This window comes from Elgaria multicarinata, chromosome 14 (genome assembly GCF_023053635.1).
Source record: "Elgaria multicarinata webbii isolate HBS135686 ecotype San Diego chromosome 14, rElgMul1.1.pri, whole genome shotgun sequence".
NCBI lineage: Eukaryota > Metazoa > Chordata > Lepidosauria > Squamata > Anguidae > Elgaria > Elgaria multicarinata.
Genome location: NC_086184.1, coordinates 13,943,501 through 13,970,027, shown reverse-complemented (window position 1 = coordinate 13,970,027; position 26,527 = coordinate 13,943,501). Strand labels below are relative to the sequence as shown.

General features: G+C 44.9%; 1 protein-coding gene across 1 annotated transcript in view; it reads right to left on the bottom strand.

Annotated features, from left to right (window-relative positions):
* VSTM2B (V-set and transmembrane domain containing 2B) overlaps nucleotides 1–26,527 on the bottom strand; it is a 38,422-nt gene that overhangs the window by 1,553 nt on the left and 10,342 nt on the right. Inside the window, exon 4 of the mRNA XM_063141342.1 lies at nucleotides 20,439–20,913. Coding sequence (XP_062997412.1) covers nucleotides 20,439–20,913 — 475 coding nt within the window. The remainder of the gene's footprint in view (nucleotides 1–20,438; nucleotides 20,914–26,527) is intronic.

The following is a 26,527-nucleotide window of genomic DNA, read 5'->3' as shown; positions in this document are numbered from 1 at the left end:
CTTGACACTTTTCATTACCAGCTACGGGCACAGAAAGAGACTACATTTGCGGCATGAAATATGCAACCTAAAAAGAGAAATGAGATCATCTATGGAAAAGAAACCCACTAGTAGAGCCCTGAGGACAACTTCACCATGTGCTAAATTTAGTGGGTGTAGTGGGGAGAAGACAGTTCCCCAGTTTCCCTTTCAGGTTCCACTCCTTCCTCTCTTGCTCCCTGCTTCTCTTTCTCCTTTCTTAGACCCATCTGCCTGCCTGGCCTCTCTGTGACATCTGGGCAGCTCAGCCATTCACTGCGAGAGAGTCTCTCACCACCTCTACTACCACAGTTTTTCCTGCTAGTGATCCACATGGGCCTTGCATTTGATTGGTGTATGTTTCTGTGGACATAAAACTAACTTAAGGGCTATGTTTTCCCAGAAGAACGTGCCAAGTTACGATGGCTTCAGAGGGCCCTTCTCTGTATATTGCTGCCATTGGAGAATGGCAGAGAATACAAGGCTTTTTCTGTAATATTGTTTAAATTGTGGAACATGCTCCCTGGGGAAATTTACAGGTCTCCCTTGTATATATTTATTACTTTGCTTATTTATTAATTATATTTTTAATCAGCCCAATAACAAGCATTCCCTGGGTGGATTAGAAAAAGCTAGAAGAATGCGATGCAAACCAAAGAACAGCACAAGACTAAATCTAAAATATATAAAGACAGGATGCTGGACTAGATAGATAGACAGTCCCCATAAGCCATGTTCCCCACGGAGAGTCCCAAAACACAGGCAGCGGTGTTGATCCATGTCCACAAACTAGTCCTAGCAGTTCTCCTCTCGACCAGAACAAGGCACACTAAAATACTTCATACTGGAACAGGGATAGCTCACAGGTATATATTGCTGTTGGGAAAATCCATCCCTCTCCTCCTCTGCTGCTGAGAGGGTTGTAGCAAAGCGCAGAGGAGACAGAGCCATCTGAGTGGTGGTGAGATGACATCAGTATCCCTGCTCATAAAGAAGTGCTGGTACCACCGCCCTATGTGCCCTGGCTACACTACACCAGTGGTTAGCCTATGGAATTTGCTGCCTCTGAACCTGCCTCCAAATAACAGCACAGCAGTAGGAGAGGGCTTTTGCTATCATGTCCTCCTTTGGGGCTTCCCAAGAGACATCTGGTTGGCCACTGGTTTCATCCAGTAGGGCTGTTCTTATTTCCCAAATTGCAGGTCTGGAAAAGACTTTTGTGTGAAATGCAGGCCGTTTGCCAGAGTGGTTGGTGGTGGGTCAGATGGTGGACCAGTGGGGCAGGGAATCTGCTCTGGATTTCTTTCAGAACCAGTCAGAACTCTAAAGGAGCTATCGAAAGTGTTCAACCCTAACCCCCAAATAGGTTCAGCACCTTGGATAGCTCCTTTAAAGTTCTGAATGAAACCCACCCCACTGATATGGGAGTCCCCAACCTACACTGGATCTGACCCAGTAGAAGGCAACTTCACGTCTTTTTCTGTAAGGACCATTTTTAGAATTGCTCATCCACAAATAAGAACAAGTCCTGGTTCATCCCACATTCACAGTTCAGTGTAACTTAAGACAAAAGCCAGCAAAAAAAAAGGGGGAAAAAGTCCATTCTTTCTCCTTTCCTTCCTCTCGCTCTTTCATTTTTTTTTTGAAAAAATGTTTATCAAAACATTTTCTCAATCGATAACACTCAGCTCCGAGTCTGCAGTCCTGCTATTAGATTTCAGCACAATCCAATTTGTGGAGTCCTGAAGTAGATTCCAAGAAGCCACCTTGCAGGAATACTGCTGGGCCTCCTTTCTTCATAGACCATTTTTTTAAAATTTTTTTTTAAAGCTTTGCATAATGCTTTGTTCAGGTTTGCACAACTATGGATTAGCTGTGTGTGTGAAAAAGAGAATTGCACCTGAGCCCTGTTTCTTGTAAAAACATTAATATTAGCCAACGCAATGGTGGATTCCCACCTGCTGCTTCCTTAAAGCAAAGAAATATTACCACTGCTGGGCTTGGACAGAGCCACGCCATTGTCTCTCCATGTACTGATCTGTGATGGCGAGTAACCATTAACTAGGCAGGCCACGTGGAAATGACCAATCAGAAAAGGGTGATGCATGATGTCATGACATAGTATATGGTTCCAGGCTTCAGCTCCCAAGATGCAGTTTGAGACTGTACCTGTGCAAAAACCCGTACACAGAGAACAAGGTCTCCAATGAAAGGAGAACTCTCGTCCGAGTTTACGTGGATGAATTCGTGGCTTTCCAAAGAGATAACGAATTGATGTGGGGCAGGTTCGCTCGTCACTACTGATTACAGGTAAAATACACACTGCTTCCCAGATGATTTGCTGGCAGTGGCGAAATCATACTATCCCATGGAGGACAGGAGGGTAATAACCTTCAGAGCCTCTCCAGCCAATACGACTTGGCGGAAAATGGCTTTTCAATTCCCAGTAAGCACACAACGCACAGTGGGGTATTTTGAAGCGAGGACTTTCCAGGCTGGCGCTGTTATGTAAAGAATATAAAGCAGTGCTTCTGGGCATGTGTAGTGTTAGGCTCAGCATCAGGAGTAGGCATCATAGAGACATCTGCTGAGGCATGACACCCTGCAGGTGTTTCACTATCAATGCCTGGAGATTTGTTGTAATGGTCATCATTGTCCTCCTCCTCCCTGTTAATGCCTGTTCACCCACCCTCTTGGAACATGCAAGCCATTACAAGGGTAATGAGATATACCAGCTCCCTTCACTTGCCTGATGCTCTCCCTCTGGACAGTTGTACAAGATGGGCCCAGAGGAAGAAGCTAAGTGAACAGAAGTGAGACAGAAAAGAATCCATGCAAGGAGGAGGCACCTCGCCCAAGACCCCCACCCCTGGCACCAGGACTGCATACTGTATGTCTCACCACTGATGAATCACGAACAGCCCCCACATATCTCAGGTGAAAAGTCTGAGCATTGTGGAAAGAAATCCACTGAAATAAATGGAATTAGCTGGCTGCAGTCTCAGAACTCATGTTAAGGTTGTTGCAAAGATGCTGAAAATGTCAAGGCGATTACGATGGAGACTCAAGCTGTACATAGTTCAGCAAACAGAACTGATTTCCACATGGTCATCTAAGCTATTCATTAACCATTAGTCACCTTTGAAAGATTGGCCAAACCTGAGTTTTGTTCAGAGCACATTACACTCTGCTTCATGGCAACACGGACGTCACTTGGTGATTGCAACTCTTGATGACGGGCATCTGCACATGTGAACTGACCCACCCATTGAGATACATTCAATTTTGAATGACATGACATGTAATCCAAGTTCTTTCTGTCATGGTATATCTGTGATGCAAATCACTCATAAATGCAAGTCATTATTTGGTTTCATGCCCAAGTCAATATTCATAGGATTTCAGCCTTAAGTATAACTGCATAATGTATATTTCTTTGCAGTACTGCTGCCAGACAATTGTTTTTTGTCCTGTCTGCTCTGCACAAGTGGTTCTCTGTCTGAAGACAGTTCTACATTACAAGTTTGCTTAAATAAGTTTGAAGAAAACCCCAAAACAATTTAAATATGATAGCATCTGGTCCATCCAGTTACTGGCTCACTCAATAGCTACGCTGTTGTGCACGTAGTCAAAATGACTTGAGAAAGTGTTCAAATCTGACCTTCCTGGGGGTCCCAATGCAACCATCTGAGGTTCCCATATGATCATGCTCCCTCGCCCTGGCCCCACCCCTTCCCAGGCTCCACCCACTTCTCCTGGCCCCACCCCTTTCCCCTCGACTATCAATTGAAAGAATTGGGCATGTTTAGCCTTGAGAGGAGAAGACTGAGAGGAGACATGATAGTACTTGAAAAGTTGTCATACAGAGGAGGGCCAGGATCTCTTCTCGATCATCCCAGAGTGCAGGACATGGAATAATGGGCTCAAGTTACAGGAAGCCAGATTCAGGGTGGACATCAGGAAAAACTTCCTGACTCTTAGAACAGTACAACAATGGAACCAGTTACCTAGGGAGGTTGTGGGCTCTCCCACACTAGAGGCCTTCAAGAGGCAGCTGGACAACCATCTGTCAGGGATGCTTTAGGTGGATTCCTGCATTGAGTGTGGGGTTGGAATTGATGGCCTTATAGGCCCCTTCCAACTCTACTATTCTATGATTCTATGTCATGTTTCCAAGCCCTCCTGACAAAATGCAAGACAATAAGGAGGTCTGCCAAGTAATACAGAAAGTTTTATTCAGTAAATAAACATCTCTTTGCACCTCGAGAGAGTTTAAACCCTAAGAACTTTGCTTTAGGTTAACACTTGGCAAAACTAAGCAAGACAACTATTCTTTCAACAAAAAGGGAAGGCTCTTCCCTGGAGTCTCTTTCACTTCAAGGAGGATTTTATTTGAAGACGCCTTTGGCAAGACACTAGCCCACCTGATCTCCTCTCACCTACTTTTAGCTCTGCACGTTTGACCCTACAGCGGACTCTGGGATCAGCCAGCTCTGGTTCCTTCCCCCTCAGAAGATTCCTGAATTCCCAAAGACTGTGGGTTGTTAATGTTTACACTGATAAGGTCAGGTGAAGATTCATCCCAGGTGGGTGAAGAGCCTGGGAAAGAGGCAGCTGGAGGCACCTTCAAGAGGCAGCTGGACAACCACCTGTCAGGTATGCTTCAAGGTGGCTTCCTGCACTGAGCAGGGGGTTGGACTATATGGCCTCATAGGCCCCTTCCAGATCAACAGTTGTTTGGTTCTATATGATACTATGAATTGTTTGGAGCTTTCACAGCTTTTGCATGTTTTTTCCCCATTCTAAAAGCATGAGAAGCCTCTCCTAGGGCTTAGTTACCGGCAGTAAGAGATATAAGCCAAAGTATGTTGGTATTTGGGGTTGTTTCAGCCCTGCCCCTTTTCTCCTTGGCCCCAACCGCTGCTGAAACTGCCCCTGAAAACTTCTCTGGAATGGAATTCAGTTCTGGATTGAAAAGAAGTTCAGTGCCCCTGTTAAAGAACCAGAACTCCCAATGTCCCCTGGTTGGAAGCAACGGCATTCAAAGTGGTTTGGAAAAAGTTTAATTGGGTCCCTTGCCCCTTCCCTCCTGGCATCTCTGCCGTTCACCTTCACCTAGATCTGGAGCATTCTTTTTTTTCTTTTCCACCAGCCTGTTCCCTCTTCTGTTTTGATATCTATGCCCTTAGCAAAGCTTTCTCGTGATGCTGCAGCCTGACCTTCTTCTCTGCTCTTTCACTGCCAAATGACTCCCCTCTTTGACATCCATGCAAGTCTCTTTCCTCCATTTCTCCCTGCCCTGTCTTGTCTGTCTAAGGAAGGATCATACCTAAACCTTCTGGGCAAGGACTGTGTCGCTTTGCTTTTGTACAGCTCCAATGGAACTGCCGGCACCCTCTGAGCGGCGAGGAGCATGCGAAGAAACATGTGGAGCATTTTCTAGGTGCACGCAAGCTTTCCCCAAGCCCAGCTTAGCTTTGCCTATTTTGAGTGGCTGTGGCTTGCCAGGGATCTTTCCCGGCATGGCATTTTATTGAGTGATGAACAAAAATCCACCCCCACCCCCGGGCAAGAACTCACTTCCCCACTCACAAGTGGCAACCCATTTTGGATGATTCAGCTCTTAAAGAGGAACCTAGGAAGGGACGTAGAAGGTTGCCTTATACTGAGTCAGACCCTTGGTCCATCAAGTCTGGTATTGTCGACACTGACTGGCAGTGCCTTTACCGGGTTTCCAGGTTGGATTCTTTCCTTGCCCTAAATAGAGAAGCTAGGGATTGAACCTGCGACCTTCTGCATATAAAGCAGGTGCTCTACCATTGAGCTACTTACTAAGGACATTGCCAGCCAGCAGCAGTTCCTTTTAAAAACAAACTGGTTTGTACCACTGTTACAGGCTGTGGGTCAGCTAGTAATTTTAGGCCCTGGACTTAAAATGGTCTTGGGACTTTTCAGACACACAACCAATGGAGGCTGGTTGCTCTGATCTTGGTGGAGCTGTGAACCCACCCTGGGATTTAGTCAGAACTCTAAAACACCCGTTTCAGGAATAGGGTTCAGCACCAAGGACAGCTCCTTTAACAGTTCTCTCCTCTCCCCAATTGTCATTCCGTGCGTTACAACACACTTCCACATTTATGATATATCAGAGCAAAAAAACAAAAGCAAAAAAAAAATCCCCTCCCAAAGCTGTTTGGCAGCCCTGATTAAAAAATATATACTCTGAGCACGGGCTGTTCCGCATTTTAAACTCACTTAAGTCACAGAGCCATTGTGACTACAGGAATAAAATGGAATTTGCTTCTGCTGTCCTGAAGCTAAACACATTTACATAGGAATAAGCATCATTTTGTTGAAGAAAAGGATAACACATTTTAAAAGTAAGAATAATAAAATGAGCATCTATAACCACATCCGTGCCTGACTGCCTATCCCCTGACTAGAATTAAAAAAGAAGAAGAAAGGAGGTTGTGGACAGATAAAAGGAAGTACTTCTTCACATAGCACATAATTAAACTGTGGAATTCACTACCACAAGATGTAGTGATGACCACCAATTTGGATGGCTTTAAAAGGAGGGTGGTGGATAAATTCCTGGAGGAAAAGGCTATCAATGGCTACTAGTCCTGATGGCCATGTGCTACCTCTGGTATCAGAAGCAGTAAGCCTATCTGCAACAGTTGCTGGGGAACATGGGTGGGAGGGTGCTTTTGCACTCATGTCTTGCTTGTGGGTTCCTGGCTGAACACTGTGTGATCAGAGTGCTGGACTAGATGGACCCTTGGTCTGATCCAGCATGACTCTTATGTTTTTATGATGAGCAGGGTCAGCCCTGGTGGGCTCCATGCAGACCTCAGTGCTGGCATCAGTAGTGGAGCGAGAAATCACAGGGACCCAACGCTGGCACTTTTTGATGATCAGGAATGCTGACACCATCTGCCACTTCACTGAGATATCCCTGTTCCACCTGAGTTTAGCTGCAATCCTTACAGTAGCTGGGAGTGGGGGAGAATGAATTGTCCCAGCAACAATATATCATTGTGAGCTATCTCTATTGTAATGCAAAGTATTCTTGGCTTGGTCTTGAATGGGCAGCTCAGACCCATTATCTTTAGAAAAAAACTGGTCCTGATGGAGATAAAACTGCTGGAATTGGTTTGTTGTCATGGATCAACACAGGCTGCTTGGATATTTGAACTCTCCTTGGGGACATGGCTATGAGGACTTCCTGGCTATCTTGCCTCCTTCGATGGCTAATCAGATGCTTTAGAACCCACCTTGCACAGCACATAAGAGCAACAACCTTCTCTATTGTTTCCCAGCAACTGGTGTATAGAAGCTTGCTGTATACCAGCCTTCGGTGAACCTGGTGTCTGCCAGATACAGTGTATGTGATGTCAGGATTTATTGTTTTGCTGCAATTTATTGTTTTGTCTCCACTTCATGCTTACTTCCTTTAGACTGCTTTTGCCATTTTAATTAATGCCCCCATACTTTGGAGAGATCTTTTTGGAGCTCCTCACTGTCCCTTTTTGTTTACACCCCACCTCCACCAAATTTGGTGCCATCAGCAAACTTAGCCACCTCACTGCTTACCCCTAACTCCAGATCATGTATGAGCAAGTGAAAAAGCACGATTTACAATACTGAACCTTGGGGGACTTCGCGATTTACATCCCTGCATTGTGAGAACGGCTCATTTGTTCTGATTTCTGCTTCCTGTTTAACCTTTACTGATCCATACGACGACCTTATCCTATGACTACATCCAATTGTAATCTTTGCAAAAACCCTTTTATTATCCCCCACATTGCAGGTTGAGACTGAGAGAGTGTGTCTTAGGCCTCATCTACACCAAACAGGATATTGCATTATCAAAGCGGTATATAAAAGGCAGGAGCCACACTATGGCTTTGTAGCAGTATTGAAATGCACTGACAACTGTTGGGGCCCATGAGACATACCATACACCGCTTTCATAGTGCTATATCCTGCTTGGTGTGGCTCTTGCCTTTTATATATTGCTTTCATACTGCTTTCATTGTGTGTTATCTTGCTTGGTGTAGATGAGCCCTTACCTCAGGTCACCTAGTTAGTTCATGGCAGATGTGAGATTCAAAACTGGAGGCTTCCTCTTTTGTAGTTCAATCTGTTATCTACTATCCTGTGCCATCTTTGGTGTGCCGTGGGAGGAAAAGGCATTTGCCATGAATGGAGATCTAGAACCCACTGAGGGATGATGTACATGTGCATGAAACTGCTGGAAAGCAGCACCTGGACAATCCAATGTATTCAGCGCTTATTTAGCACTATGTAATGTGCATCCTTCTTTGTAAACTTTAATGTGCAAACTTCTGTGTAAACTTTGATGCCAGGTGCTACATTCAGTACCTGGCATCACTGGGCAATTGCCAGGGCCCAAGCACCCACCATTGATATCTATCCATATCCCCCCCCCCCCACCCAGGCCAGCTACTCCAACGATGACAGGTGGATGGATTTAGCCACCCTTTCAATGTATACAATATTCATTGGCAAACTTTGTGATCTTGATGGAGACTCTTACAACTGCAATGAACCCAGGCTGTCAGCATCAGCCTGCATAGGAAATAAAAAGCGTGGCCCAGCTCCCCTGTTAAAACAGCTCCACTGACTTCCAGTCTGTTTCCGGGCACAATTCAAAGTGCTGGTTATGACCTATAAAGCCCTATATGGCTCGGGTCCAGGTCATATGAAAGACCGTATTCTCCCTTATGAGCTTGCCTGTGCTTTGAGATCTTCTGGAGAGGCCCTTCTTTCAGTCCCACCATCTTCACAGGTGCACTTGGTGGGAACATGGGAGAGGGCCTTCTCGGTGTCTGCTCCAGTGCTTTGGAACTCTCTCCCCAGGAAAGCTAGCCTGGCTCCCTCCTTGATGGGCTTTTGGAAGCAGGCTAAAACTTCTTTGTTCCAGCAGGCCTTTGGAGAATAATTTGGCCCTTCATCTATGTTAATGACTCATAATTTTGTGTGTGTTTTAAATGTTTTTTTTATTAATGTATGTTCTAAACTTTGTAAGGCCGCCTTGAGGCCCAGTATTGGGCAAAAGGTGGGATACAAATAAATAAATAAATAAATAAATAAATAAATAATACTTGCCTAAGAGTTATGCTACATCAGCTTGAAGCTAACATTTGTGGTTATCTCAAATCAATATCTGAAGATTGAATCTCTTCAGCAGCTTATGGTTGGGTGCAACTCTCCTCTCTACTCATCTTAGGATACTCTTTATTTATTTGTTTTTATTGTTGACATTTATATACTGCCTTACTTGCTAAAAAGCCATCTTCCAAGTCCACTTTTTCTTCCAGTTCTCATTTCCTATCTTCTGTTGCTTGCCTTGTCTGCTGCCTTTTTGGACCCTTCCCTCTTTCCCTATGCCCTCAGGCCTCTTCTGCCCATCTGTCTGGTTAGAACCAATCACAGACAGAGATCCTTCTATTGTTCTGTGACATCAGGGCAGCTTTGCCAATGACTGCCAGAGGGTTCCTTACCATAATGAAACTCTTTAGCACATTACAGTTGTTCAGGCTCATCTCACCAATGTATACAAAACTGAGAGGAAAATACAAGACACGGATTGCATTAAGATGTAATGCCAAGAGGTTGTGGTACCATGTAGATGGAAATTGCTGTAACTTAAGAGCCTGTCGCACCATGGAAATAGAAATGAACTTGTGAAGCTGAGTGCCGAACAGATGGAAAATGAAAGCAGATAAACCGCTCTAAACCCTGGTTTGCCTGTTGTACATTTCAAAATGCAAACCAAGCTATGGGTTCTTAGCAATGGTTATTTTTCCACATGTCAGGGGTCTGGAAACAAAGCCCTATGAAGAGAGACTGAAACAACCGGGCTTGTTTAGCCTGGAGAAGAGAAGACTGAGGGGAGACATGATAGAACTCTTCAAATACTTGAAAGGTTGTCACACAGAGGAGGGCCAGGATCTCTTCTCAATCCTTCCAGAGTGTAGGACACGGAATAACGGGCTCAAGTTACAGGAAGCCAGATTCCGGCTGGACATCAGGAAAAACTTCCTGACTATTACAGCAGTACGACAATGGGAGCTTGTGGCCTCTCCCACACTAGAGGCCTTCAAGAGGCAGCTGGACAACCATCTGTCAGGTATGCTTTAGGGTGGATTCCTGCATTGAGTGGGGGGGTTGGAATTGATGGCCTTATAGGCCCTTTCCAACTCTACTATTCTATGATTCTATGTCATGTTTCCAAGCCCTCCTGACAAAATGCAAGACAATAAGGAGGTCTGCAAAGTAATACAGAAATTTTTATTCAGTAAATAAACATCTCTTTGCACCTCAAGAGAGTTTAAACCCTAAGAACTTTGCTTTAGGCTAACACTTGGCAAAACTAAGCAAGACAATTATTCTTTCAACAAAAAGGAAAGGCTCTTCCCCGGAGTCTCTTTCACTTCAAGGAGGATTTTATTTGAAGATGCCTTTGGCAAGACACTAGCCCACCTGATCTCCTCTCGCCTACTTTAAGATCTGCACGTTTGACCCTACAGCGGACTCTGGGATCAGCCAGCTCTGAAGTTCCTTCCCCCTCAGAAGATTCCTGAATTCCCAAAGACTGTGGGTTGTTAATGTTTACACTGATAAGGTCAGGTGAAGATTCATCCCAGGTGGGTGAAGAGCCTGGGAAATCTTCCTAGGTCTTTTGGTCCATTTTGATTTAGCAGTGGTCACCTGAGATAACTTGCAATGGAGGTGAAGACTTGTAAGAAGCTCAGCTGTGATTGAGAAGCTCAGATATCACAATTATTATTTTAGTTATTAGCACAGGATCCACCCCTCAAGCTTCTTTGGTTTAATCCAAGAAAGCTCAGCTTTTAATAGACCCTCCTCTGAGGAAGGCATTCTTAGTGGTGCTCCGCCCCTAATTATGGAATGATCTTCCCATGAAGGTCCCCCTGGGGCCAACATAGTTATCTTTTTGTCCCCAGGTTAAAACTGCCCTCTTCTCTCAAGCATTTGACAGCATATGATGATTTTTAAGGGTTCCTTCTATATCCTGGGCCTTCTGAGCAACTCTTTAAGGATCTCTGCCTTCTTAAGGGTCCCACCTTCCTTCTTTTATCTTCCCCTTCCCATTAACATGGGGTTTAGGCTGTACACATGGGATGATTGGCACACCAGTGACTTGAGGATTATCACATTTACTAATATGCTAAAATGAGCAAATTACAATAAAAGATATTTAGTCAATAGAGCTGAGTGATGCAAAAGAAAAAAGAAGTTGCAAAAACTCAAGTTCTTTTACTCTAGCTGCACCTAGACTTCTTCAAGCTGCTTCATTCTGGCTCTGGTCTTTTCCTGCTCTTTCCTTTCTTTGAGCTCCCATTTTTTTGCTCAGGGGCTCAAGGATATAGAAGGAACCCTGACACAAGTTTTTGGTGGATTTTTTTTTTAAAAAAATATTGTGTGTGCTGTCTGTTTATATATGTTTTTATGTAAATGGCTTTGCACTTTATATAATGTATTTTGAACGGTTCTTAATTCTTCTGAACCACCCAGAGATGGTGATATAGAAACAGTATAGAAATATAACAAATGAATGAATGAAATGAAAATTGTCAGCAACATTGGTTGATGACCTTTCAGTGAATAGATGCCACTGACTGGAGGTGAAATTGCAGAATATCGGTAGTCTGACTGCAAAGTGGTAGGTCAAGGCTCAATCCTTAGAAACATGCATCTCACGTGTATATATCCTGCTTCTCTTCCAGTATGGAACCCAATGTGTCAAGCATGAAGACCTGCTTAGCTTCAGTGAGACTGCTGCATCATGCGCCTTCAGACTACAGCAGCCAGAATGGTGGCTATAGTCTGAAGGCTTGCCCGCAGACATTTCCTTCAAAAACAGTTGTTGTTCCTGAGCTGATAGCCAACTGCCTCCCAGTTGGGAACAGCCCAGCAATGCAAAAAATAAAACAAACAATTTGTTAAGGGTTGTTGTGACAAATACCTTACTCACACCATTGCGTTTTACCAAAGCCAACCCTACAGAGTAGTTCATTATTGATACACAGAATTGCTTTGTCATTTGCCTGGCCTGCAGGAGTGTGACGGGACAGCATCAGTGTGAACGTCCCACAAGATTCACTCCTCAAATTAAAAAAACCATAATAAATTCATCTTGCTCCTAATACAATGCTGTCAGAGACTTCGAAGTGGAAAAACAAATGCACCATGTCCTTTCAGAAGCTCTCAGAATATCCACTTTCTAGCAGATGCCATTGTTGTGTTTTTCATCTTCTCCAAGAACCACTGCACAAACCTTCTTTGACCTTATGTTGGCTTTGCTGTAGAGAACCTCCTCCCCTAACACACAACTAAAGGCTCCAATCCAATATCTACTTGTCTGGGAGCAATTCCCATTGAATTCAATGGGGCTTACTTCTGGGGAGACATCTATAGGGTTGTGCTGTTTAACACATGCATAGCCTTCCCCAACCTGGTACCCTCCAGATGTTTTGGACTATTTATTTATTTATTTTTATTTATTTATTACATTTTTATACTGCCCAATAGCCGAAGCTCTCTGGGCGGTTCACAAAACTTAAAACCATGAAGAACATAATAAAACAACTCCCAGAGTTCCTGACCATTGATCATGCTAGCGGGGGCTGATGGGAGTTGCAGTCCAAAACATCTGGAGGGTACCAGGTTGAGGAATGCTAACATACAAACTGTGGAGGTCCTTCTTTGCTTCTTTCTCAAGTGTGAAAAGTTCTACCCCAGGGGAAGACAGAAAGTAGATTAGGACCTACTGGGTGATTTGTACTAAATACTTTCTGACTCCCAGCTGAATAAAAGCAGCAGCTACAAAATGATTCCCCACCCCCAATCCCTGCCAATCCTAAATTATACTGCTGTAATGAAGGAAGTTTGGGGAAACTGGGAGTGGATTTTTGAGTTAAAGGACTGTGAGTTCCATCCAATTCTGCTACTCAAAACAAATTCCTGGGCTGAGATTTCTCTCATTTTAAAGGAATGCCTTTTGCATTAGGCTCCAGTTGGTGGATCTTGGGGTTCTGGTTCAAACAAACAAACAAACAAACAAACAAACAAACAAACAGGGAAGCTCCTATAAGTCTGAATCCTGCCCATCAATGATCTGCCATTGCCCCAGCTCCTGTCTTGCTCAGCCTAGGAGATGGAGGTAGGGAGTTTTTGCCACCCTTTTCCTCCTCCTCCAGTCTGTGTCTGACTTGAAGCCAAGATCTCCTCCTGCTTCCCACGCACTGCTAATTATGGGATGGGAAGACCTATGCTCTCAGGGACCCCATTCCAGTAGTGGGTGTGGCCAAATCAAGAAGGGAGGGCCTAAAATATTTTAGTTTAAAGCCCTTACTGCCAGGAACTATGGAGAGGCATGTTAACCTTTTAGAATAGAGTCAAAAAATTGCACAGAAGCTGGGGAATGATTTGTGGTCAAGGGGAAAGGGCATGGCCACCTGGTGAAGCCTTGAGGGCTGGATTTGACCACTACCCCTCTGGCCTGAGATTCTGCACCCTTGACTTCAAGAGAAGTTAGCAGACAATGACTCCCCCTCTCCAGGACAGCCCCTTTACAGGTCTCACCCATCTCCTAGTTCTCAGACCCTCCCAAATAATCTCTGGGACTTCAGGAGCAGAAATGGCAATGAACACAATGAAATGCAAGAGTTACCATCTGCCAAGGGGTCTCACGGCTCCACTACAATTAGTTGCTTGATACGTATTTCGGGAAAAAGAAAGGGAGATGCCAAATTCAGGAGCAAAAGCAGTGGAGGCCACAAAAATACACAGAAGATAACCAATTGCCTAATACATGTTGAGTATTTTAAGTCTTCTTCAGCGGCAATGCTAATTGGATTCTTTGAGACAGAAACCAAAACTGCCTTCCATACCATCTCAAAATAAGTTGCTTGGCTTCTCCTTCAAATAGCTGAATCAGAGTCACCTCTAAGGAAGAGTCAGATTACTCAAATTGTATTAGGTAATGAATTACCTTCCGTGTACTTTTTGAGATCTTCTCCTCTTGCATTCCTATAATATATATAACTATACATGTAATCTGACACCTGGGAACACCACTAAAAGAGCTCTAATCCATGGAAGTGCATGCCACAATAAATCTGTTAGCGAGCAATCCTCTGGCTTTAGACTGAGTCTGGGGCTGAGTTTGAGGGGAGAGGATACTTCAGATTTCTGGATCTGAGGGGTGAAGACAGTGCTCCAACCTCAGACCCAGGAGTTCAAGCTCCCTGCTGCTTCTCTGAGGTACCAAAAGCAACCTCGGAGGGAAGGTAGAGGAATTGTTCTCTTTGGCAGGCAGGGGACTGGGAAGGCTGGCTAATGAGGGATCCTCTGGCCTCCCCAGCTTCCTTCCCCTTCCTGACACCTTTGCTAGATGAGCAAAAAGCCCGTCTAGCTGAAATGCAGAGTGGGAGTAATGCAGAGGCAAATATCACCTCTGCTGCTTCTTCCATTCTGCACTGGATGGTTGTAAGCCATCCAGTGTTGTAAGATTTCAGAAGCTTATGTCCATCCACATGCACCCTTAGGCTTTAAGGCAGGGCTATTGAAACTAAGACTCATGGGCCAAATGTGGCCTGCACTCTGGGGATCCCCAGTTGCTCATATTTGCTTCTTCTGGCTCCATTCCCTTTCCTCTAACCACTGAACATTGGGTGGCTTCCTGGCTTTGGGGTAGTTTTCCTGCTTCTATTCTAAAGTGTTGTTGCACCTGTGTCCTACTTCTGGGTTCCCAGTTGACAGCTGCTTGGCCACTGTGTGAACAGTGCTGGACCAGATGGACCCTTGGTCCACAGCAGGGCTCTTCTTATGTTCTTATTGTCTCTGTTCATAGCAGAGTCTGTGTATTCTAGGCACCCTTGAACTCATGAACTGCATTTTAGGAATTAAGCACTGCCAAATGTAACCCCTGCCCGCCACTAACTTTCCCAATCAAGAAACCCCACTGGCTGTTTCCTCCTGTAGACTCTAATGACATTTTTATACGCTCTGGTCTAGGAATTAATCAACATCCCATTAGGAAAAAAAAGCTTGTTCCCTCACTTGACCTTACCGAGATCCAAGGGAGTCCTTATTAGGCCTGGCTTTTAAAATGCTAGTGATGCGCTTGTAAGAAGAAGTTCCTTTTGTATGTTTATTACCTTGTGACATTTAAGAACCTTACTCTGATTTTCATTGATGCTGAATACCCTTTCTGCTCTTGTATGCCTTAGTGTAAGTAACAGCAGAGCTGCTGGGTCCTAGGTCTGTTTTATATCATGAAATTGCCCTGCACCCTTTCGTGTTTTAATTGGCAAAGTTAGGGAACTAAAATTCCATTGCATTGGCTGCCTGAACCCAATTCAAGCTTCTGGTTTTAACCTACAAAGCCTTACATGTCTTGGGACCGCAATACCTGATGGAGTGCCTCTTCCAGCTTGAACGTACCCATACACTATGCTCAACATCTAAGGTTCTCCTCTGGGTGACTACTCCAAGGGAGGATCAGAAGACATCATCAAAGGAGAGGGCCTTCTCAGTGGTGGACCCCCAAGTGTGAAATGATCTCCCTGATGAGGCTCCCTAGGCACCAACATTGCTATCTTTTCAGCACCAGGTTAAAGGGAAGCTGCCTTATACTGAATCACATCATCCATCAATCTAGCTTAGTACTGTCAACACTGACCAGCAGTGACTTTCAAGGTTTTCAGGTGGGATTCTCCCTCTCTGCTGTCCTTCCAATGGCAGGCAAAGACCACTTTATTCAAGATAGATTTTGGCCTGCAAGTGGGTTGGGTGCCATTTTAATTCTGTAACTTTTTACATTTTTATTGTATTTAAATGTGCTTTATTGTTTTAATCTATTTGCAATTGCTTTTGCAAGCTGCCTTGAGTGCCAATGTTTTGGTAGAAAGGTGCAGTATAAATAAAATCCATCCATCAAATAAATAAATAATTCTCAGAGGCTGCCTTTAAACCTTAAGCCTAAAAACGCCCCTTAGCAATGAAAGGGGCAGGACAAATGATTTTTATCTTCACATGATAGATTCGGCAGACAGACAACAATAGGCCAAAAGCTGTACAATATGTTCCATTTGAACTTGAGCGCAAGGGTTGAAGGAGTTGAGCATGTTTAGCCTGGACAGCTATCTTCAAATATTTGAAGGGCTGTCATACAGATAACAGAGCAAATTTGTTCTCCCTTGCTCCATAGGTCAGCGCCTGAAACAATAAATTCAAATGGCAAGGCAGAGGAGTTCTACTCAACATCAGGAAGAACTTACTGACCATAGAGCTGTTTGTCAATGGAACAGACCACCTTGGAAGATGATGGACTTCTCTTTGTTAGAGCACAATCCTACTGGTTGGATGCTTTTTAGGCCTAATCTGCAACAAGCAGGATATAGGGTTAGTGCACGATGTGCCTTCAGAAGATATCCTGGGCCCCATTATATTACACTAGATCTTAATATTCTATCCATTGTACCTTCCAAGTTGATTCACTCATGGCCTAAAATAGCTTTTCTATCATTGGTTGTGACATTTTCTGCCCAATAATTAACCCAGACTTTGAAAGACTTGTTAACAAGGTGTTCCCTATCCACAGACATGTAAAATCAGCAGAGATATGGAACTGTGTGATAGATTAGATAAGACTAGATTATCTGGACAGGGGATCTCACCCTAACAGATATATCTGACATGCTCTTTTAGCTGCAAATGTTTATGCCCATCTGTTAGCATGGCACTGTGCCCATTACAATTTGATTTGGCTGTTTCATTAGGGCATATGCACTAGGTAACCTAGAGGCAGCCCACATAAGGCTACATATATCAACTAGGCAGGGAGATGTATATTGTTGTTGTTATTATTATTTTACTAGCCCACTGAATGCTCATGTTAGCCCACACTTACTAGGTGCCATTAAGATCCACAAAGTCTTCCAGTACATGCATTATAGAATAAGTCAACATTGTCTTAGGGCATCCTACAATACTTTTTAAAGTCCTCCTTGATAGCTTGGGTTTTGGTGTGTTTTTGCCTCTAATTTCAGAGGGTGGCCAACAATTTGGTTCTAGAGAGCTACAAAGGAACGTAGGGCCCTGCTTCTCCTTTTGATCATGGCTTGCCTTTCAATACTTAGTATCAAGTGCAGGTTTTCATCTGCCATGAGCACTTCTGGATGGAATGTTTTTCACGGGTGATCAGGCTTGAATCTCCATGCTTGAAATCTACAAGCCACACAATCCAAATGGAAGAGCTGGATCTAGCAGGATCAGTGCAGGTGGCATCGGACAAAATGCTCACGGCAGCCCCAAACTCTTACATTAGTTGGTATTTCTACATAACAACATAAGAAGAGTCCTGCTGGATCAGACCAAGAATCCATTTAGTTCGGGGGTGGGGGGAAGGGCATTTTGCCTATAACGGCTGCATGTAGCAATGGGACAGGGGCTACACATGCATGCACACACATGTCTGGATGTGCATGCATGCACACGTGCACACACACACACACATGCTCATTCATCCCCACATGCCCTCTTCTCCAGCACAATTTTGGCATGGGAGAGAAAATTCAGGAGCACCAGTGATGTGGGCACCTACAGTAGGCTGCATAGGCCTCCTCCAAGGACAGAGGGTAACCAAATGGATCAAATCCAACAGTGTCCTATAAAATACTTGGGGTAGCCCACCGCCCATCCCTTTCCTGCCAACTGCCCTCTCCCAGGGAGTGGTTTGCTTCCTTCCCGAGAAAGCCATGTAATGAGAAACTGTTGCCTCCTCAAGTTAGCAGATACTTTTTGCTTTTCCATCCTTGTGTGCTATTGCAACAAACACTCAGAAAGTCTGAACCCTGTTGATGGGATCTGGAGGACAAAAAGATACAAATAGGATGTTTTCCCATGGAGGACGGGGCAGTTTCACACCATATGTGACTTGACGCCCTTCTACTGCAGTCCGCTCAGCTGTCAGAAACAACAGCGCATACCAGGCTTAATGCAGCCAGACATGGCCTCTTGCTCTATATTTATGAGGGGGAAGTGGTGACTGAGACATGAATTGAGCCTGGCTAAATGTTGTTGTGACAGTTTATGACAATGTATGGCTACAGCCCTCTAAGCATTGAGTGCCAGATGCTGCTCCATTAAGCATTTCCCCAGGACCAGGCTTGAACTTTGAGAAAATGCTGAAACTCCTGTACTATGAAATGGCTTTCATAGTTGGGTCTATGAAAACAACAACAACAGCGGTAAGAATACATTATAGCTTTGCTTCCATTTTCCTACCAATCCTAAAACAACACTATAGAAAAAGTCAGTATTACTATTCCCATATCACAGATATGGCTGAGAGTAAGAGAGAACTAATTTGCCCAAGGCCACTGTGTGAGTTTTCATAGTCAGAGGCTTTCTATCTCAGAGCTTCGCAGTCTTGCTAGCAATTCCATCATACCAGCTTTCATGTGGATGATCAATAGACAAGATATATTTGATAGTTACAGTTCTCAATTTTCATCTTCAAAGCACATAAACCAGAGGTGCCATTCCTATTTTGTTATTGTGTACATAGCTGTTTACAAAGGCTGTAAACACTCCCACTATCTGCCGTAAAGACATAAACTTTCTCATGCACACATTACCTTTCCCACAATTGTGGATTTTCCAGCAAACTTCTTAATCACACATGCCAAGGTTGTCATTTCAAGAATGGGGGTTAAAGCAAAACCTATGATATCACAGGAAGTGCCTAGCCAATCACAAAAGGATCCCTATAGGTTGGCTATGCAAGACTTGATCATGTGGTCCTCCAGAACTTTCTGCGGTAAGATCAGTTCAGACTTCTCACAAGAGCTATTTGTCCATACCGTGCTTGCCCAGCGGGGGTGGGGGGAGAGAAAGAGGAAGAGAGAGGAAACAAAAAGGGGTGACTGTCCAGTTTTTACTCTGGCCACACCCACTGCTTCTGGCCACACCCACCATGGCCCTTGACAGATTACTCAACAGCCCTCAACAGAAAACGCTTTTGCCTACCTCTGACTTAGATAATGCTTTCCCATTGCTAATGCCTGCAGTGAGATAGAGTCCTATACACATAATTCCATTTCAGAACAACCCTTTAGAGCCTTTATGTCAGCTTATATAAGAAAACATTTCACTTCCTACAGATTGCAGGGGACTACTAATATTACCGCATAGCACTCTATTGTGCTTTGGAATTTTGAAAACGCTTCCTATCAATGACCCTTGTAATCGTTTCAAACAACCTTGCAAGATGGGCATATAATATCACCAACGTAATGTAGATTACAGAGCAAGAATTGCTGCTCACAATTTCAGTCACTATTCTCTGGCTCGTCAGCATATAGATGTATAGTCTCTAGGACAAAGTAAGGGCTTTGGAACCGCACTACTCACGACATAAGTACATAATTGAAGGAGAAACGCTCCGAAATACATCGGAAATCTTAGAACAACGTCAAACAGTGGAGAAAAGCTTGTTCCGCCAAAGCAGAGAATACTTATATACACACCACCAAAAATAAACGTGCAAGGGCAAAATGCTAAATCGTTACTTTCCACCTTTTGTTAGAATATTTTCCAGCTATATGAGGCTGAATTCAAACTTTGCACAACCCCAAACATGCAATCTAAGAAGGAATATATATATACACACACACACACACACACACACACACACACACACACACACACACACACAGAGATTTCTTCTCCATTGGAGGGTGTTTGTGATGATAGTCACCAAAAGAGGGATTTTAAACATGATGAAGGATCAGTAGAAATGGAGGGGGGGGGGGGAGAGGAACAAATTAAGGCTGTAAACCTATGCATCTTTAGACAGAAACAACTCCTATAATTACCAGCATTTCCTAGCCAGCATTGGGAGCTATAGGACCCCTCCACCATCTAAACATGCACAGAGGTGCACCCTAAACAAAACTGCCAAAGTGGCATCCATGTGTGCCCCTCCCCGCCCCCAATCAAGCTGCAGAGCAGCCCATTTCACCAGCATAGCTGCTAAACCCGAACAAGCGTCTGGAACAGGCCTGTAGCTAAACATTTGGGCTGGGGTTTGCCAAAAATGTAGCAGTCAAGTTCACATGGCTTGCAGGCCTTTTAAAATAAAAAATTGTAAAGCGTTTTTAAATTATGGTTTGTAAAAACCAGGGGGGGGGAAAGATTTTTTTTTTTGGGGGAAGCCCCCCCATGCCTCCCCTGCTATAGGAAGAGGCTCCGCGTTGGCCTTTGCCGCCCCCCCCATCCCGCCCGGCTGCAGCACCACGGGCAGCTCCCTGCGCTTCCCGCCGCGTCCCGACGGGTGTCGCTGCGCCTCCACCTACCGGATCCGTGCTGCTGGCGCAGGATGGTGGCTTTGCCGGGGGAAGGCGAGGCCGACGATGCCGCGGCCGCCGCGGCCGCCACCGTTGTGGTGCTGGAGGACGAGGCCGACGAGGCGGCTGGGACAGAGGCTGCCGAAGAGGACGAGGAGGAGGAGGAGGAAGAAGAAGCGGCGGCGGCGGCTTCGCCCTGCGCCGGCAGGAGGCGCTTGCTTCCCAGGCCGGGCTCAGCGGTGGCTCGCCCGGGCGGGCTGCTCCGGCGGGGCCCGCTGCTCTGGATGTGCGAGACGGCTTCGGCCGCCTGCACGTCGGGCGGCGAGAAGCGCGCCAGGACGCGCAGCAGGGCTTGGGCCTTGTGCTCCTGCGTGTCTTCGTCGCTGTAGTCCGACACCCGGCACTCGTAGACGCCCTCGTCCTGCCGCCGCACCCCCGACAGCCGCAGCCGGTGCGAGATGTCGTTGCCCTGGACGCGCACCGTCTGCGAAGAGAGAGCCGGAGGCAGGGAAGAAGTGGGGATGGGGGAAAGAAAAGGCGCCTTTAGCCATCCGGGGCTGCACTTTCAGGGCGGCCCAAGATGGGGCGATTGCACCGCGAGGGTGGATCTATTCCAGGTGGAGACCTGGTGGCCCCTATTTCGGTGGGAGTGGTGAACCCTTCCCGGGTTTCATTCAAGACTCCAAAGGAGTGATCTAAAGTGATGGATCCGATCCCCCCAATGGGTTCAGCACCTCGGATAGCTCATTTTAGCGAAACCCAGGGTGGCTTCTGCACCCCACTGCAACACGTGCCACCAGCCTCCACTGTTGAGGCTGCAAACCTCGTGGGTACTTCCTGAGAGTAAGTCCCATCAGAACAGGGTGGGAATTACTCCTGAGTAGGCATGTGTAGGAGCGGTTCATGGTCCCAGGAAGGCTGAAATACATGGAGAGCAACTGTGCTCACTTCCAATGGAGGCAGGCATGCAGTAACCACCTTTCTCTCCCACCCCCACCCCCAGCAGAATGGAGAGCACTTGCACCCCAGGACTCTTGAGTATACAAACAACTTCAAGGATATAGCAGCCCCCCCCCTTTCATTGACTATAGCACATTTCCAGCCAATGTGTGAAAGGATGCCACTGTAAACAGATTGCTGGACTAGATGGACCTTAGTCTGATCCTACATGGCTCTTCTTACATTCTTATGCTGTTTTCATGCACATACATACACAACACACACACACACACACACACACACACACACACACACACTGCTTTGGACATAAAAACTAGAATCCCAGGAAGGAACAATCCAGTGTAGATTGTAAAATGTGTCAAGGTTGCATGCATGTTTATCTATTTGTGTGTACAGATAGTGGGAAGTCTCACAGTTATGTTGATTTCCCAGCAAGAAAATAAAAGCAAAACATGCACAAGTTCTTGAGACACAATGATCTACAGAAGGGCTTGATGCTAACTCCTACATAGCATTGCCTTCTTTGTAGGAATTTCAAACTTTGAACCAGAACCGTGTGTGTGTGCTTGCGTGTGAGTCCATGCATGCACGATTCCTTGATTTCAAGTTCTCCAATCACTGTCTAATTGCACATATGTATACACTGTCCAGATTACACATGATTGCAGATACACCCACATACATGCTGTACCCCCTGATTGCTGAATTGAGACGCCTAGCATTCTTCCATCCAGCAAGACACTAGCTATTGTTCCAAAATAGATACTCTTGCGCTATAGACAACCCAACACTTTGCACAGCAAACACGACTGCTTCATGTACACTGTTGTTACGCCAATAGATATGCCAAGGCACCAATATCCAAGCCTTCATGCATTCCTACCAAACTACCAGCCATTCAGACCAGTGCTAGTATGGCTTAGATGGCACTAAACCACATTAGTCCATCTCTTGCATTCTGTATACATTCCCCCACCCACCCCCGATTTAACTGCCATGGATGTTGGTGAACACAATCCTTTGCATGTTTGCTTAGAAGTAAGCCACTCCCACTACATTTGGTGGGGTTTACTCAGAAGTAATTGTGTGCAGTATTGCAGTCAGAGTCTTATCTACGCAGGACAGACCCCCCCTCTTATTTTGTTTAAGCAAAGGGGGTTATTTCCTTAGACATCTATGCTTTGTGATTTGACCCATTTGATGGTTATAGCAATAGTAATTCAGCGTGCAGAAGCAGTGTGTAGTATAGAAAGCCAGTGAGTTGGCCAGATATACAGTTGTTCTTAAGAAATAATCATACATGGGCCAATGGCCTCTGAAATGCCAACCCTAAATACAGACCATCAACCCCATCTGCTTCCCAGTTAACCTGAAGTGCTGGTGTGGATTGCTTCCATCTATCCTGTCTAAAAGGCAATGATTTGTTTCAGGGGGATCAGCAGCTAAGTCGCTTGATGTTAAATTGTTAATGCAGTCAGAGGAAAAACACAAATGCAAACAAGCGTATTTTGAATGTCAAGGTCACAGCGTCTCCCACTGTGGTAAGATGCATTCAGATTATGTTTTTATTTTCCCAGGTGGTTATACCTTCTTTCCTGGCCTCATCCCTTTTCCTAGCACACGGATAGTTTGGGTCCGTCCCCCCTCCCAGGTTTTCTGCATTTCCCTACTATTCTGAAGTGTGGAAATGCTTCTTAGTTACTGGCAATAGGGGCTTTAAGCTAAAATATTCTGGCCTTTTTGGCCCTGCCTTTTTGGGTCTGGTCACTAGTGGAATGCAACTCCTAAGAATTTCTTCAAATTGGGATTTGGTTCTTGGGTATCCTGACCAAGAGCATATTTTAGGGTCTTAGGCAGAAGTCCTTCACATCACCCACTACTTGATCCTTAAACACACACACACACACACACACACACACACACACACACACACTGTTGATGCCAGGGATTGAATCTGGCACCTTCTGCATTCAAAACAGGTGTGCTATCACTGGGCCATGTGGTGAACAGTGGTTGAGTCTGTAGTTGGCCTGGGGAAGTGGCTCCATGGGAGAGTACCTGCTTTGTATGCAGAAGGTCCCAGGTTCGATCCCCAGCATCTCCAGGTAGGGCTAGGAAAAATCCCTGCCTGAAACCATGAAGAGCTGCTGCCAGTCAGTGTCGACAATACTGGGTTAGATGGACTCATGGTCTGACTCAGTAGGAGGCAAATTCCTATGGTCTTTCTTCTGCCCTCCCAAACAAACCACAGGAAATAAATCCGCTGAGCCATCTCCTACTGTGAAACCAATGGGAAGAGACACCTCTCTCTCATCCATATGCTGTGTTTCTGGACACATTCCCACAATAGCTTGATCCCAATGATTGTTTCTTTTCTTTTCTTCTGAGATGGCAATGAAGTTAAAGTTACCCAACATGATTTCCAAAGCTCCCTGCTCGTTACAAATTGTTGCCGGCAATCAGATCCCTGGCAGGTTTAATGGAGTGATGCAATTAGGCACTCTCAACAAGTGACTTGTGATGAAAATGCCCCTCGGCAGATCAAAGATTAAATCCAACTGATCACACATTACTTTGGCCACAAGGATAAAGTAGCAGGGCAAGAACAGAGGCCACAAGGCAATCAATCATGCAATGCATTCACAATACAAGCATCCTTCCAGCTCTTCTTTCGAGTCCCTTCCATTCTGCAGAGCAGCAGGGTAAGTCCCTCATGCAAAACTCAACTTCCATGTGATCCTTGCCATCCTATGATTAGTACAATTGAAAACAGGGTACAGATATTCCATGAGTGGAGATTAGCAGAATTTTTGCCCCCAGGACCTTTCAGACCAGGAATGGGCAGAAGGTACTGTAGGTCTCCAGATGTTTGGGACTTCAACTCCCAGCATTCCTGACCATTGACCCCACTGGCAGGGGCTTCTGGGAGTTCAAGTTCAAAACATCTGGATATCTACCTTCTGTCTACCCCTTTTCTGGACACTGCTTCTCTGTCATGCTAGAGCTTGAACTGATCTTTTGCACATTCAATCCAGTTTGATTGCACAAGTGTCTACTATATGATTTGCTCAAAGAGCAAATCTCTTCAGAAACCTTATCAGCCGCACTAGATGTATATCCCTAAAATTCAAGTCTCCCATCTTCACTTCAAAGTAAATATCTGCTCAGTTTTGGACCAGGTGCATAACGTAAACCAGGAGAGGAACTTCAGAGGATTGGTGGCTCAGATGTCAGTGAGGTGGTGAATCCACACAGTTTCAATCAGAGCCAGTCAGAAGGATCTATCCAAGGTGCTGAACCCAATGGGATACCTCCTTTAGAATTCTAACTGGTTCTGACTGAAACCCAGAGTGAATTCAGCATCCCACTGACATAGAAACCACTGGACTCCACTTAATTTGGAGCTGCAACGAACGCAATTGCAGTCCTGAGCCAGTTTTCAACATCAGAGATCATTGCTTGAATATGCACTGTAATGCATTAGATAAGGGTACTCTTGAGCACGTGCAGGGTATCTTTTCTTGAACGGACCACTGACACTCCTCTCACATATGACAGGTTACAGATCGGGACTTCCAAGAGAAAATGAACGGCTTCTCAAGGAGCTTCAATCCTGCCTTCTCGCTCTATATAAATTAGACACTGTGTTCATCTGTACTTTGATGTTAGCGCCCAGTTCCTAGACCAATGCCTTGAAAAACCAAATGATTCCTTGGCTCTAGCCTAAACTGAATCAATTTTTCCTTTTGGTGGTGCTCTTTCCCTCTGTCTTCAAAATCCAATCTATCTTCCTCCCAGAAGTTAAATATTCCAATGCTGCTAGTCATTGCTTCTGGCTGTTTCTGTCTCTCCCTCCCCCTTGCCCCCCATGAATACTTCCAAGCACTGGGTCACTCATCCGAAATCAAATGCTGGCCACTAATTCCATTTCCAACTTCCCTTAATTAAATGCATCTCTCTGCTGCAGTCAACAGCCATCCACTAATCCTGACCATCACTCCTTCCAGCAATAATGCATTTAAAATGTAGCGTCTGTCCGAAACCGACCCCAACGTGCTGTTCTAATCCTGCCCTCATCCCCTTGCAGAAATACACGCATCCCAGCAGTGTCCAGGCACCCACCCTGTCTCCAAGATAAACGCAGCCTTCCACCGTCCTCCCCAGTCCAAAACACCAGCAGCAGCAACCACAATCCAGAGCCTCTATATTCCATCTTTTACAAAGCACCCCAGAAGTCTCAGTCTGCACACATCACATCTTTTTGAGAGGTGGGGGGGGGGGAAGGGAGGGAAAGAGATATGTCAGGTTCCCCAAAGTTGAAAAACACTTCATTGCCATGAGCGATTCCAAACCTCTTCCAAAAATAGATGCAACATTGGCAAATATATTTCTCGCCCTTTCCTTTATTTTTCCATTCTGAAATGCAGCCTATGACATCTTCTTCTGAAATGCAGCCCCAAATAATCTGCACTGTTCTCAGATCTGGCACTTTGATCTCAGATATTCTTAAACACGTCTGCACACACACACACAGACACACACACGTGCACACACACACATGTAAGATCTCCTAATGCTCTCTGTGTTCTTGTATTTTTATTCCTTTTCTTTTCCAGAAATGAAGGCATTTAATACTAGGATTGCAAGATGGTTGTTGTTTTAAGGACTAACTCTTATTTTTAAAAAAGGGGTTGCTTTCTGGAAATATTTATCCAGGGAGACTCAAATGTTCCATACCAGCTCACCAGAAAATAGCTAATGAAGAAACCAATAACATGTAGGTTGCTTCAAATCAGCAGCAATTATTCCGTTACGATCTAGTTGAAACAAACTTAAAACTCATTTGAATTTGTTGTGGATCTCTTTGGCATCCCTAAAACACACACACACACACACTCAGAGACACATGAGCATACACACACATAGCAGGAGGAAAAGAAAAGACATTCCCTCATTTTGCTACAGGAGAAATCAGTTTTTGAAGATTCCTCTGATGTATGGATATATGTACACAGAAAATTTAATATTGGTTTTACACCAATTTAGGTGTCATGGCACCACCACCTCCAAGAATTTTGAGGATTGTAGTTTGGCAAAGGTGCTGAGAATTCTTTGTTAAAATTCCCCTCTCCAAAATA